The sequence below is a fragment of the Ceratotherium simum genome, chromosome 24 (genome assembly GCF_057802395.1).
Source record: "Ceratotherium simum simum isolate JZ-2026a chromosome 24, ASM5780239v1, whole genome shotgun sequence".
In the NCBI taxonomy this organism is placed as follows: domain Eukaryota; kingdom Metazoa; phylum Chordata; class Mammalia; order Perissodactyla; family Rhinocerotidae; genus Ceratotherium; species Ceratotherium simum.
This window is the reverse complement of record NC_141923.1, coordinates 48,692,323-48,707,468: the sequence shown is the minus strand read 5'-3', so window position 1 is coordinate 48,707,468 and position 15,146 is coordinate 48,692,323. Positions and strand designations below refer to the sequence as shown.

Below are 15,146 nucleotides of genomic sequence, written 5' to 3'. Positions count from 1 at the left end.
TGCAAATCAAAACTACAATGAGATATCACCTCATGCCCGTCAGAATGGCTATAATTAACAAGACAGGAAACAACATGTTGGAGAGGATGTGGAGAGAAGGGAACTCTCATACACTGCTGGTGGGAGTGCAAACTGGTGCAGCCACTATGGAAAACAGTATGGAGGTTCCTCAAAAAATCAAGGATAGAACTACCATATGATCCAGCTATTCCACTGCTGGCTATTTATTCAAAGAACTTGAAAACACCAGCGCATAAAGATACATGCACCCCTGTGTTCATTGCAGCGTTATTCACAATAGCTAAGACCTGGAAGCAATCTAAGTGCCCATGAAGGGACGAATGGATAAAGAAGATGTGGTATATACACACAGTGGAATACTACTCAGCCATAAGAAATGATGAAATCCAGCCATTTGTGACAACATGGGTGGACATTGAGGGCATTATGCAAAGTGACATAAGTCAGAGGGAGAAGGTCAAATACCGTATGATTTCCTTCAATAAGTAGTAGATAATGACAACAATAAACAAACATATAGAGACAGAGATTGGATTGGTGGTTATAAGAGGCGAAGAGGGGAGGGAGGAGGGCAAAAGGGATAATTTGGCACATGTGTGTGGTGATGGGTTGTAATTAGTATTTGGTTGGTGAACATGATGTAATCTATGCAGAAATAGAAGTATAATGATGTACACCTGAAATTTATACAATGTTATAAACCAATGTTACTGCAATAAACAAAAAATTTTAAAAAAATAAAAAATAAAAAGAAGTTGCTCCATCATAATAATAGTTTAGTCTAAAACTAGTGAATGAAAGTTTGACGAATAAAAGATATTTATGTAGTCTCCTATAAATAGTATCTCTCCACATGATACTTATTACAATGGGAAAAATATTAACTTAATAATGGAGAAACCTGGTAGATACCACCTTAACCAGTTGATCAAAGTTAACATCACAGTAATGGTACAAACTAACATCATGAGCCTCCTGATATAATGCACTGAGAAGAATACAGCAGCATCATTTCTGTAGTATTCCTACCAAAATGCATTTCCTGAATCTAATCATAAGGTAACATCAGATAGACTGAGAAGCACTCTACAAAATCACTGGTCTGTACTCTTCAAAATGGTGAATATCATGAAAGACAAAGGAAAAAAGTGAGAATTAAAGGAGATTAAATGCACATGAAATCTGTATGTAATGCATAATCCTGGATTTTTTTCCCCCCATAAACGGCATTACTGGGACAATTGGCAAAATCTGAATAAGGTCTGCTGATTAGATAATAGTATTGTGTCAATATTCCATTTTTATGATTTTTGCAATTGTACTGTGCTTACATGAGATAATTTCCTTTCTTAAGGAAGTATACATTGAAGTATTTAGGGGTAAAGGAGCATCACATATGCAACTTACTCTCAAATGATTTTTTTAAATCATATATAGAACATGTTCATATGTAGAACATATTTATAGCAGCATTATTCACAATTTCCAAAAGATGGAAGCTACTCAAGTGTGTCCATTGATGAATGAATGGATAAACAAAATGTGGTATATACATACAATGGAATATTATTCAACCTTAAAAAGGAAGGAAATTCTGACACCTGCTACAACATGGATGAACCTTGAAGATATTATGCTAAGTGAAATAAGACAGTAACAAAAGGACAAATATTGTATGATTCCCCTTATATAAGATGCCTAGAGTAGTCAAATTCATGGAGACAGAATATAGAATGGTGGGTGCAGGGGGCTAGAGGAGGGAGGAATGGAGAATTATTGTTTAATGCGTATGGAGTTTCAGTTTGGGAGGATGAAAAAGTTCTGGAGATAGTTGGTGGTGACGGTTGTACAACAATGTGAATGTACTTAATATCACTGAACTGTACACTTAAAAATGGTTAAATGGTAAATTTTGTGTTATTTGTGTATTTTACTACAATTTGAGAAAATCATATAGAGAGAGACAATAAAGGAAAAGTAGAAAAATGAACAGTTATCATCTCAAGATATAGATGAAGAATGGAGGCAGAGAGACCCATTAAAAGGCTGTTGTAATAATCCACTGTAGTGGTGAAGACAGAGAAAAAGATGCATCTGAGAATGTTTTAAGTGGTACAATATAGAGACTAATAGTATAATATTTTAGACTCCTCCATCACATTCAGCTTCTGGTAGATGGTGGTACTGTTAACCAAAATATGATAGATATGAGTAGATGCACAGGCTGCTGTCTTTGTCTGAGTCTTTACCTAAACCTCATTTACCCTTCATAACTTGGCTCAAATGTGACTTCCTTTGAGAAGTCCTCCCTGACTCTTTATACAGTCTTTCCCTTTTCCCCTTACCTCTTACCATTTCCTGGACTGAACTTAGTCTTTCTCTCCTCCTAGGTGTTGTGATAACATCTTTTGCATTGGTGTCACAATGTGTCAAAATAGATGGTTTATTTCTTCCATACATTGAGCCCCTTGAGAACAGAAACAGTTACTATATTTTTGAATCCATGGCACCCTTCATAGTGTGTGCTCAGTAAATGTTAACTTACTAATTATCAAGTACTTAGACTATTTTCCTTTATAATGTTTTGTATTTGCCTCTTTCTTTCCAGGCCCCCAAAATTCATACCCTATTTCAGTAGTCTTATAACTAGTCTTTCTACTTCTAGTCTGTAGTTTCTCTGTAGTAGCCTGTACATTGATGCCAGATTGATGAAATTCCCTATTTTGGAGTGCCTTCATAAAAATCTTCAGTATCTTCATACTATCTAAATAATAAAGTCCAAATTCACCAGTAAGTAATTGAGACCTTCCACACTATGCTCTCAGAATTTACCATGTTTATTTCAAATTCTACTTACCTATCTGCTTAACTTGATTCAACAAGTATTTGGGGACCTGCCTTTTGCAAGGCTTTGTGAAGGAAGGAAGTTTATTAAATATGATATATGTTCATTATATTTGTGTTTATTTTTTCGTCCCTTGTTTCCTTTTACTATTTCATTTCATCTTAAGGGAAAATAATCTTTGGATAACACTCAGCCATACTCATATTTAAGTAAGTTTCGTTTTAGGACAAGGCATGAGTAATATGATGAAGTTTAGAATAGGTGGCAAGCCATCCAGCACAATATCTGGCTCATAATAAAAGTTCAATGAATGTCTAAACTGAATTAATTCTGTTTAAAATTTTAAAGGTAGAAATTTAAGAAATCCAGCAATTCTACTTCTGGGTATTTATCTGAAGAAAATAAAAACACTAACTCAAAAAGATATATGCACACCCGTGTTCATTGCAGCATTATTTACAATAGCCAAGATATGGAAACAAATGTCCATCAGTGGATGAATGGTTAAAGAAAATGTATGTATATATAAATATACAATGGAATATTATTCAGCCATAAAAAGGAAGGAAATCTTGCCATTTGCAACAACATGGATGGACCTTGAGGGCATTATGCTAAGTGAAATAAATCAGAGAAAGACAAATACTGTATGATCTCACTTACAGTGGAATCTTGAAAAAAAAAAAAAGAAACATAGATACAGAGAACAGATTGGTTGTTGCCAGGGGGTGGGGGTTGGGGGGGTGGGTGAAATGGGTAAAGGTGGCTAAAAGATACAAACTTCCAGCTATAAAATAAGTGAGTCATGGGATGTAATGTATGGCATGGTAACTATAGTTAATAACACTATTGTATATTTGAAAGCTGCTAAGAGAATAAATCTTAAAAGTTCTCATCACAAGAAAAAAATTATAACTATGTATGGGAGTGGACGTTAACTGGACTTATTGTGATCATGTTTCAATATATGCAAATATCAAATCATTATGTAGTACACCTGAAACTAATATAATGTTGTATGTCAATTATATCTCAATTTTTAAAAAAGACTATAACAAAGATAGTTATTAATTTATTGTTTTAAGCCTTTGGTAACTTGGCTATTTTGCTTCATGGTAGTGCAGCTGTTAACATTTGAACTTTACTTGCTATCTGTTATTATTGGGAGTGGTATCACTTTGAAACACAAAGTCAAAACAAATTTAAGAATATTATATTACATGTTTTCAAAACTTTCTTTTTATACTCTCCCTATAGGTTATATGTAAAGTCAGATGTGCCACTGAACTTGACAAACACAAGTAAGTTTCATGAGTAGCAAGATCTACATTTTTTTCACAGTAGGCTTCTCGAGGTAGTAGGGTGTGGTAGTTGAGGATGCCTTAGCAGTTTGTATAGAAAATCAAGTAGTTGGATTAGTTCATAGGAAGTGAGTTGAATAACCCAGTCTCCCCCTTCAGCCATATTGCCGCCTATGACCTTTTTTTTTTTTTTTGCAGCTCTGCCACTTGTCCCACTTCAGGTGTTAGATGTAGTTTCGTATAGTCCACAAATAATAAAGTTAGATTATGCTGTTTGGGGTGAGAATGTGTAGTATAGTTCCATGAAGTAAGTAATGTTTCAGTACTGATTAACCTCAATAATGAGAGTGCCAAGCTGGCAAGTCAGGAGGCTTGGGTTTCAGACCAGTTTTCCCTCTAACTTGCCAACTATGCAACTCATTTACCCTGTCTGTACTTTGATTTCCTAAACTAGTATAATCCCATGGATATATGAATAATTTCAAGGTCTATTTTGGACTTCAAACTGTATAATTATTTTTATTATTTAATCTGAGAGAATAAGATCTAAATTTTTCAAACTAAAATCTTGGTGCTTTGCATGTACACTTGACAAAGATTGCTTGTTACAGATTACTTTACACATTATCTTCAGTTTACCTTGTGTAAAACATTTCTAAAGGTAGACAACACTATGATTCCCACTGTTGAAAGTGACCTAAAATAGAAGATATTAGCATGCAGATAGATTTCTGGAACACATTAACTTGGGATATAAATGTATTTGAACTGGGATAGCTGTTATAGCTACTTGATACAGATAGCCACACCTTACCTGAAGTAAGAGTTGTTACAAGGTGGTCTAACTTTTCTTGGGGGGAAGTAGTTAAGCATTTCATTTTCAGAGTTGCTCTCTATGCATAGTAAATATGCAACTTTATAAGAAGATGAGGTATTGATGAGTGCTTGAAACTCTACATATACTGTCCCTGTTGGTTCTTTAGTCATGTTTGAAAGTAATGTTTGCTATAGATAATCGGACATTCATAAGATTGAACATTATTTAAAACACCTTTCCCTTACCTCTTAAATTTAATAATTAGTGATCTATTTAAACTTAGATACAGTCTATTAATCTTCCAGGCAAATTATAAAAGCCTGGTAATTCTTGAACTGGAAAAGTCAGTAAAATATGCTTACTAGTTATAAAAATGAAAAACTCAGGATTACTTGAAATAGTGTTAAAATAGTCCTATATTATTCTTCCTGGTAGAGGCAACTGAATTGAAGTCCACATGAGATTATTTTAAAATCAATGCTTTAAAATATCATGCTGTTTTAAAATGGTTTAGATCCTAATGTCATAACAGCAAAAATAGGCCAAGTAACTCTGAGTGATCGTTAAATTTGTATTTAATGAAATTACAAACATTTTAAGCTGAAGGAATTGTTGTACCTAAAGTAACATACTAATTCAGAATCAAATTTAATTTCTCAGTTTTATAAACACCTAATAAACTCATTTTTTTCTTTCAGAATTCTACTGCATTTGGGCTTTATATTGGCAAGCCTTCTCTTTTTAGCGGTGAACTTGACTTGTGCAATGCTAGTCCATGGAGATGTCCCAGAAAATCAGTTGAAATGGACTGTGTTTGTTCGGGCATTAATTAATGATAGCCTATTTATTCTTTGTGCTGTATCTTTAGTTAGTTACATGTGCAGAGTTACAAAAATGTCATCAGCAAATGTCTACCTCGAATCAAAGGTAAGTATATTGCTTATAATTTTATTTATTTATTTATTTTTCCCCAAAGCCCCAGTAGATAGTTGTATGTCATAGTTGCACATCCTTCTAGTTGCTGTATGTGGGACGCAGCCTCAGCATGGCCGGAGAAGCGGTGCGCCGGTGCTCACCCAGGATCCGAACCCGGGCCGCCAGTAGCGGAGCGTGCGCACTTAACTGCTAAGCCATGGGGCTGGCCCCCTAGCAATTTTCTAAATTCGGTTTTACTTGCTTTGAAATAGATAACTCGCTGAATATAGTAAAGTTGCCAATCTGAGAAGAAAAGTTCATCTGATAACTCCTCCAGAATTATTTCAAACATCTTCCCCTAACTATCATATGAAAGTTATTCACTTTTTTTTTTTATAATTTTATTTATTTATTTTTTCCCCCAAAGCCCCAGTAGATAGTTGTAGGTCATAGTTGCACATCCTTCTAGTTGCTGTATGTGGGACGCGGCCTCAGCGTGGCCGGCGAAGCGGTGAGTTGGTGCGCGCCCTGGATCCGAACCCCGGGCCGCCAGCAGCGGAGCGCGTGCACTTAACCGCTAAGCCACAGGGCCGGCCCGAAAGTTATTCACTTTTTTCTTATTATTTTAAAAATATTAAATTTAAAAGCTGCGTGGATTCAGAATTCTCTAGGAACGCTACAGAGAGACATGTTCAAATACATACGTATAAAGATAAAATATCATATGAGATACTACATTATTTGTATTGTATTGTACTCTTATGTAGTTCTTGATCTTTCTAACTAGGTTATAAACTTTTTTATTCAAACAGCACGTCATCTTGCTTTCATGTTCTTGTAAAATCACTAGGCTCATTTTTATTTTTGAACTCTATGACAATATACCGTGATGGCCATTTCTTTTATTCAATCAACAAATGTCTGTTGAGCATCTACCTCCTCCACTTTTGAACTGACTGTTTCTTGCTATCCCTAGAGCATTTCCTTAAAGCTCAGACTTTGATCCTCTGTTTTGTCTTTTTATGCTTCCTTCCTTCTTCCACATATCATGTGATAATGAGATCCTCCGTAATTTGTCTCAACGAAATCTTACCTACCTGATTTCTGCGTGGCCCACAGTGTGCTTTCCTGGCTCTCCGTCCTTAGCCTGTTTCATCTTCCAGGAACGCTTTCCCCTCCCACTGCATATACCTGCTTGTCCATATCTTACCCAACTTGAAAGACAGGACTCTAATGTTTCCCCTTTTTATCAACTGAATTTGGTCCCTTCTCTTCCATCTCCAAAATAAAATTTAGAAATAACTGTGTCCGATTCTCTAAAAATTTTATTTGTTCCTGTCAGGGCACATATCAGTTTATACTGTGTAGCATTTGTGTGTACTAATTTTTCTGACTAATTTCTGAGATCTTAGAAGGCAGACCCATTTATTATTCATATCTCCCTTGGTGCCTCACACTTGAGGGTCAATTAATTTTATTTGAATGATGACCTAGAGATTTTTATTTCTATCCTGTTAGGTACCTCATTTTGGATTTTTGGATATTTTCTACCTCGTTTTGGGTATTTTCTCCAGCCTACCTACCTCATTCTCTTCCCACCCACGACCTGCACCTCTGTCTCTCTACCTTGGTCATTGTCATTGTTCTCCCATTGATTCAGACTCTAATTTGGAATACTCTGATTGTTTCTTCATTCTTTGTTTCCTAACACTAACTCCTGTCAACTTTTTCACTTAAAAAATTTCTTCTATCTATTTTTTTCTGTTTGAGCAACTTGACAGGAAAAGAAACCTAATGAGTATAACTATTGGTATCTACTATGCACCAGGCACTGTTCTAGTTGCTATTCACATTATCTCATAATTCTATGAGGTGGTCTTATCCCTATTTTGGAAAAGAAGCAGGGTTGGGGGGATGCTTAAGAGGCAGAGGAAGTATGGCTTAGAAGCTCTTGTGTGACCTGGCCCTGCCTAGCTTTCTGACCTCACCTCCCACCACTCTCCTCTTCGCTGTTGCTGTCACGTGGACCTTTCCCCCAGTTCATCACCACAGAACACATACCAAGTTCATTCCAGCCATAGCCTTTATATATGTTGTTCCTTCTGCCTAAATTGTACTTCCTACAGATATGCATGTGATGGTTTCTTTGCATTCAGGCCTCAGCTCAGATGTCACTTTTTCAAAGCTGCCTTTCCTGACCACCCAACTAAGGTTATCTCCCCATTCTGATTACCATATCCATCACCTTCTTTTATTATCCTCGTAGCATTCATCAGTAGCCAAAATTATTTGTTCATTTGTTTGCATACTTATTTTCGCTTCTGCCTCCTCAAGTGTAAACTCTGAAAGAAGTTCCTTCATCTGTGTTGTTCATTTTTCTATCCCTTTTGTCTAAAATAATGCCTGGCATATGCTAGGTGTTCAATAATTATTTGTTGAATAGATACATTTCCATGTTTGTGTACAGTCTTTGCCAGAGCAGCTTTACCCTAGTAACCAAATGAACTTTCACAACCCGGTTATGTCAAGAGCAAATTTAATCAATACAAATGCCCAAGGTCACATAGTTGAACTAGGATTCAAACTCAAGACTGACCACAGGTCTCTGCTAGTAATCATTGTTCTTTATAACCATGCACTGACTCCATTTACATCGCCCTGTATTTACTTACACAGTCATGCCCCACTTAACGACATTTTGGTCAACAATGGACCGAATATATGACAGTGGCCTCATAAGATTAGTACCATACAGCCTATGTGTGTAGTGGGCTATACCATCTATGTTTGTGTTAGTACACTCTGTGATGTTCACAAAACAACAAAATCACCTAAGGACGCATTTCTCAGACGTATCCCTGTTGTTAAGTGATGCATGACTGTAATCTTTTAGGTACATATTTTTAAGTAGTTGTAATTTGCATGAGTATGATTGTATGCTTATTAATAACATTATTCTACATATATTCTTACTAGATTTTGTCATACTACTCTCCAAAAGAATAAACCATTTTATAATGCTATCATCAGTGTAAAACTGTACCTCATTTCCTCTGCTCCATCAGTATTTGAGTTCAAATTTTATTTTGTTATTTTCATTAATATTTGCCTCAAACGTTTTAATTTAAATTTAATTGATATGCATGTATGTTTTCATGTAGAGATTTACTATCTACATTTCTGTATGCGTAAAATATTTCTCAATGATTTATAGAGCAGAATCTGAGTATTCATTCTTTATATATTTGGCATATATGTTTTCTGTTTATTTTGAAATATGTTACCTCTATTAAGAATGATAGCCTTCATAAGTTTTGTGTGTGTTTAGTAAAGAATAGATGTTTAATATTATTAAATCCTTCTCAGCAACTATTCACATTGCTACAATTTTGTTTTTCTTTTTATCCTACAAATATAGTAAATTATTTGACTAGATTTCCATATGTTCCTTGAATTTTTGAGGTAAACTCTTTATTTTATCATTTCCTTTAATGTTTTGTATTTCAGTTATTATGATATTATTTAAAATTTTGTTAAACCTAGACTTGAAGTAAAATTAACCAATCTTTTTTTCTTTTTTTTTTTTGGATGTCCTTGTCAGGTTTTAGAATATAAGCATGTTTATCTCGTAAACTGACATAGGTAACACAAACTGTGTAATACAAAATAGTGATAACTCAACCTCTAAAGTCATATTGCCTGTTTAAATCAGAGCTCTGCCATTTATTAACTCGATGACTTGAACCTTTCTGTCCATCTTTAAACTGGAGAAAATTATAGTAACTATCTCCATAGTAGTGTTGCAAGGATAAAATGATAATGTGTGGAAAGCTGTAGTATACTGGCTGGCACTAAAAATAAATGTTAGTTGCTAATATCTTTATCATCATATTTTGACATGGGCTTGTTCCTATAAAATATATATATAATAGGCTGTTCTTAGAAAATTTGAACAAGTTCTTCCATTATCCATTTGGCGGAAGATTGTTGTTAAATTTCCTTGGTTTTGTTTTACTTTCCCCATTAACTGATTTTATTTCCATTAGAATTGCTGTTTTATAGGCAGTTAACCATATTAATCTTATTATAAAAATTTTTTTCTGATTGTTAAAACTTGGCAATATGAAAGAATACGATTTAAATTTTTTTTAAAAACCAGTAATGTCATCACTTACACTTACCTGTATTTGGAACTCAATATAAATATACTGTTATATCCTGCTTTTCCCCTTTTATTAGTAAAGCATTTTCTCATGCTGTTAAAAACTCTTTTCAAGGCTGCACAACATTTCATCATATGCCAAAATTTAACTGTTGTCTTACTGATAGACCATTAAGTAGTGTTCACAAAGACTCTCAGCTTCCATAATGTTAATTTTCTTCAAAATCAGTTTTGTTTTGGGCCGCCTGGTGGCATAGTGGTTAAGTTCGTGCACTCTGCTTTGGGGCCCGGGCTTCGCAGGTTTGGATCCCAGGCACAGACCTACACACTGCTCATCAAGCCATGCTGTGGCAGGCATCCCACACATAAAATAGAGGAAGGTGGGCATGGATGTTAGCCCAGGGCCAATCTTCCTCAGCAAAAAAAAAAAAAAAATCAGTTTTATTTTTTGCTTTTTTTTTTTTTTAAGTAAGCATGAGTTAGGGGTTTTTTTAGTAATTACATCTAGAACTGTCTACCCCAGTCTCAGTTTACAGAGCACTTAAGTATCTTTTATGTTATCTTTTTCATTACTTATTTTTTTTCAATTTAGATTTTATTCTTTTAGCAACTAGAACAGTGCTGTAATTTGGCTCTCTTTTTCAAAGTAGCAACTCTTACTTTTTAAATATTAGAATTGTTAATTTGAATAGTTTATTTCTGCTCTTTCATTTTTTGATTTTCTTACATATTTAAGGTTCTTACTTTGTTCCATGTTTAGATAAGTATAGATAATTTATTATTTTGTAAACTAATAAAGGCATTTAGAGCAATATGGTTTCTCAAGGACTGCTTTGGCAGCTTTCCATAATCCTGTTATATTGTAGCAACATTCTTATTTACAAAAACAAAGAAAATTTTGTTTGCATTCCAGCCATGCCTCAAAGATTACATATTTACACAACAGCGTGAATTAGATGTTATTTCTATCTATAGGTCTTCCTTCAGCTCACTTCGGTGGAAAGTCTAAAATGCAGACATCTGTCTTGTTCAGGGCCCCTAGCTTCCATAAGTTATTCATTTTACCCTCTGCTTGATTGTCCATGCATATGAATCTGGCGTACTAAACAATGTAGAATTTCTGTATTCCAAGTTCTTGTCAGAGAAAATAAACCCTCACTTGTTAAATTCAAAAGCTTAATTGCCAGAAAGATTATCTGAAGGATGTACAGTCTGTCCATTTCCCTATATATTCTACATTTTATCCTCAGCCCAATCCAGATCATTGCAGAGTTTCATACACAGACTGCATCGTACCCTGGATAGAGTTGTCTTTTCCAACCTACGCTTTGACATCATGCTTTAGCCTACATCCAGAAATTTGTAAGAAACTTCTTGTAAGAAACATTTATCTTAAAGTCACTATTGTATAATATCGTTGAGGATATTGTCTACACAGTGTTCCCCAAAAAAGATCTTTTTCTACAATTCAGTACCAGGTAAAACAGTGTTGATTAAATCCTTCTTTTCTCTGACTACTGTGTTGTTCAGAGGCAAATATATGGCTCACCTCTGTATCAATCGTAGATGACCTAATGATTCCCATTTTTGGTTCTGGCTCTACCTCTAGTTCATTTCACTTTCTTACCTCCCCCCAAACTCACACACATTCCTATGTTTATTTTTTATTTTGTGTGTATCTCTGTTACTACTACAAATTCTCTTTTGCAATGATGGTGGTATAAATAAAAAATGGGATTAGATACACTTTGGGATATGTTTCTATCTCTCTTTTCAGGTATATTGATTTTTTAATTAATTTGGAAAGACCTTAGTGAGAGACAGTATATCATAGTGATTAAGACCTGGAAACTTAGGATCAGAGAGATAAGGATGTAAATCCCATCTCTTCTGCTTATTGGCTGTGTGACGTTGGATAAGTAATAGCATCTCTAAGCTTCACTCTCCTGATCTATAACATGGAAATAATGATAGTGTTGACTTCACAGGTTGTTAATGTTGATAAGAGTAGTTCCTACTTTATAAGGTTGCTATGAGGATTAAATGAAAATGTATATAAAGTGCTTCCTATAATGCCTAGCACGTGAGAAGTGCGTATAAATGTTAGCTGATATGATCTTAATGTGTACTAGCAGATGCTAACCTAGCTTCAGGAAGTTCTTGAATACCTGAAACTGTTGGCAAAATTTATCTTAAGAGGGGTCCTGTATAGGTAATCAAATTCTCAAAAGGAACAGTGATCCAAAAAAAGAAGAAGAATCACTGAAGAACAGGATTTCTCTTTTAAATATTTTGTTGTAACTGTACTTGACTCTGCTTTATTTATGTACCATTCTACCCAGATTTTGATAAGGATTGAAGTCTCTGATAGATTACATTTCATCTAATACTTAACTAGTATTTCTTAGAAATTTTTGGAACAAATATTGTTGAAATTATGTAATGATTTTTTTAATTATAGGTATTTTTGTTCTGAAATCTACTATATCTTTTATTACAATCTCAGTTTTCTTTTATTTGCATGGGCGTGATGGGCTTAATACTCTCTTTTAACTTTTTGTCTATTGCTAACATTTCAAGTGTGTCTCATTAACTTAGACAAAATATTATGGAGTTGTTTACTCTTTATAGGGTAAACAAATAGTCTATAGTTAATACATGATTGTTTGTAAGTATTGGTCTTTTTCTCCTGTTAAGTTTTTTTTATTGCTCTTTGCTTTACCTTCGCTTGTATGATTTCTGTGGTACGTTTGAATTTGTTACTTTTTATCAGAATTATAATACAACTTTTAACGTTAAAATGCATACTGATAAAATTGTTTTTATTCTAATATTCCTTTCTATTTCAGAAAAACAGAATATTTATAAAAATGTAGAAGATAGATTTTTAATGGATGAAATAACTTAGCACAAAAAGGTTTAAACCAATGGCAAATGCTTAGTCCTTGTGGTGGCAAGTTGGGATCCTCTGTATGAAAGACCACTCAAAGGCAGGGTGGGAACAAAAGTTAAGCATATAGGCTTATATCTCTGGAGAGGAACATGCACAATTTTATATCTGGATAAGAGTGTAAAAGGAATCATTGTCTGACACTCAAGATCAGCTTGTCTTCCAGCCCAGTCAGCCATTTGCAAATAGTTCTCCCTCTCCCTCGCTCCCTCCCTCCCTCCCTTTCTCCCTCTCCCTTTCTCTCCCTCTCCCTTTCTCTCTCTCTCTCTTTCTCTCTCTCTCCCTCTCTCTCTCTCTCCCTCTCTCTCCCTTTCTCTCTCTCTCTCTCTCTCTCCTGAATTCCTAACAGTTTTAATTACTATGTAAACCTTTCTGTCCCGTATTTACTCAACCCTTAATCCATATTAATTAATGTATTGGGGTGGGAGGCAGCATCAGCATCTTGCAGAGACACAGTAACATTCAACTAAACTATATTTCTGATCTTTCTTGCAGACCAACTGATCCTATAAGACTAAAGCAGTGGTTTATGGTAACTTAGGCCATAATTAAAGAAATAAGGTAAAATACTATTAGTGTCTCTCTACCAACAACCTGAAATATGGCTTAAGCAGAATTTGGGGAGGATGATGGTAGAGAAATAGAGGTAGCATCATCCTCTGTAATAGGTATGATTGCCACCTTCCCAGTATTCTGTTATAGTTTCTCTCTTGGTTTACTGGGATTTACTTGATTCATCTTAAGCTGTGGTGCTTCTTTATTTTGCTGCCTTCATTACTCCAGTTCTTATACCCCAAGTCTTATTTACTATTCTGCTGCTGAGCTGACCGACCACACACTTGTCCCATTTGAAAAATCCCTGCTTACAACGTTGGGTTTATATCTTTTATCTACTCCTAAGCTCAAGTAGCTTTCCCCTTATACTTCTAAACGCTTTTACTAGACCAGCCAGCATTTTTAGAATTATTTTTATTTTTCCATGGCCAGAAGGTCCAGCCAGTAACAGCCATCTACTCCACGTTAGGGGTCACAGGAGCCAGAGATCTCATTTCATTGTGTCTTAGCAGCATGAAACTATTTTTGAAATTGTTTAGGCCTTAAAATTATCAAAGTATATTTTTTTAATTTACTGATTGAAACTACTTTGTTTTCTTATTTTTAATGATTAGTTTGGCATTTTAATTTCAAATTGGAAATAGCATTTATGAGATGGTTTGAAAAAATATGTGCTGGGTTCTGCTTCTAGTAATGGCTGAGCAGCTTCTATTAGAGCAGCCTTCCACAGATAGCAGTGATACAGTCTGGACAAATATACAAAGCACTGAAGGCACTGGAAAGCAACCACTTAGAAGAAGGAAATGACACTGAGTGATTTTCCTGTTTTTTATAGCACTAGCCTGAGGGAAAGTCCCATCAATGGGCAGGCAAAACTTGAAGAGAAACCTGCTGTCTTACCTGCTTGAAGAATAAGAAGACAAAATGCAAGTAACTACCACAGATGGAAAGTGAGTGGGAAATCTCAGGAACAAGACAGCCAGATAGAGGAAGCCTCAAATTCTGATTTATAAACTCTGCAAATTTTTATCTGATACCTGAACTACACATGTGCTGGATAGATTCCAAGCAAAGTTAAGAATAAAGGAATTGAACTGGGATTTCAGCTGCTATACATACATAGGAGACAGTCTTGGATTTGAATCTAACCAAGTAAATTGTTTCTAAAAAACAAAGAAACAAAAACCAATACTTTTCAGAGGAATATAACAGAAGCCAGACTCTTAAACTCATCATTCACAATGTCCAGGACACAATCCAAAGTTCCTAGATATATGAAGAAATAGAAAAAATATAACTCATACTCAAGAGCAAAAAGCAAAATTCAAAAAGCAGTTCACAGAGACAATTCCCCCCTCATATGACCTAGTTGCTGGATTTATCAGACAAAGATATTTTAATAGGTTCAAGGAGGTAAAGGAAAATACACTTGGATAAATAAATAGGAAATCTCAAGATAAATAGAAACTATTTCAAAAAAACCCCAGAAATTCTAGAATTAAAAAATGCAATATTTAAAATTAAAAAGTCACTGATTGGGCTTAACAGCAGATGGGAGATGAAAGAAGAAAGAGTCAATG

The 15,146-nt window shown here is 34.8% G+C and overlaps 1 protein-coding gene across 1 annotated transcript in view; it reads left to right on the top strand.

The window, feature by feature from the left end:
• Window positions 1-15,146, top strand: part of GPR137C (G protein-coupled receptor 137C) — an 86,125-nt gene that overhangs the window by 52,280 nt on the left and 18,699 nt on the right. The window contains exons 2-3 of the mRNA XM_004426441.3: window positions 4,124-4,167; window positions 5,683-5,911. Coding sequence (XP_004426498.1) covers window positions 4,124-4,167; window positions 5,683-5,911 — 273 coding nt within the window. The remainder of the gene's footprint in view (window positions 1-4,123; window positions 4,168-5,682; window positions 5,912-15,146) is intronic.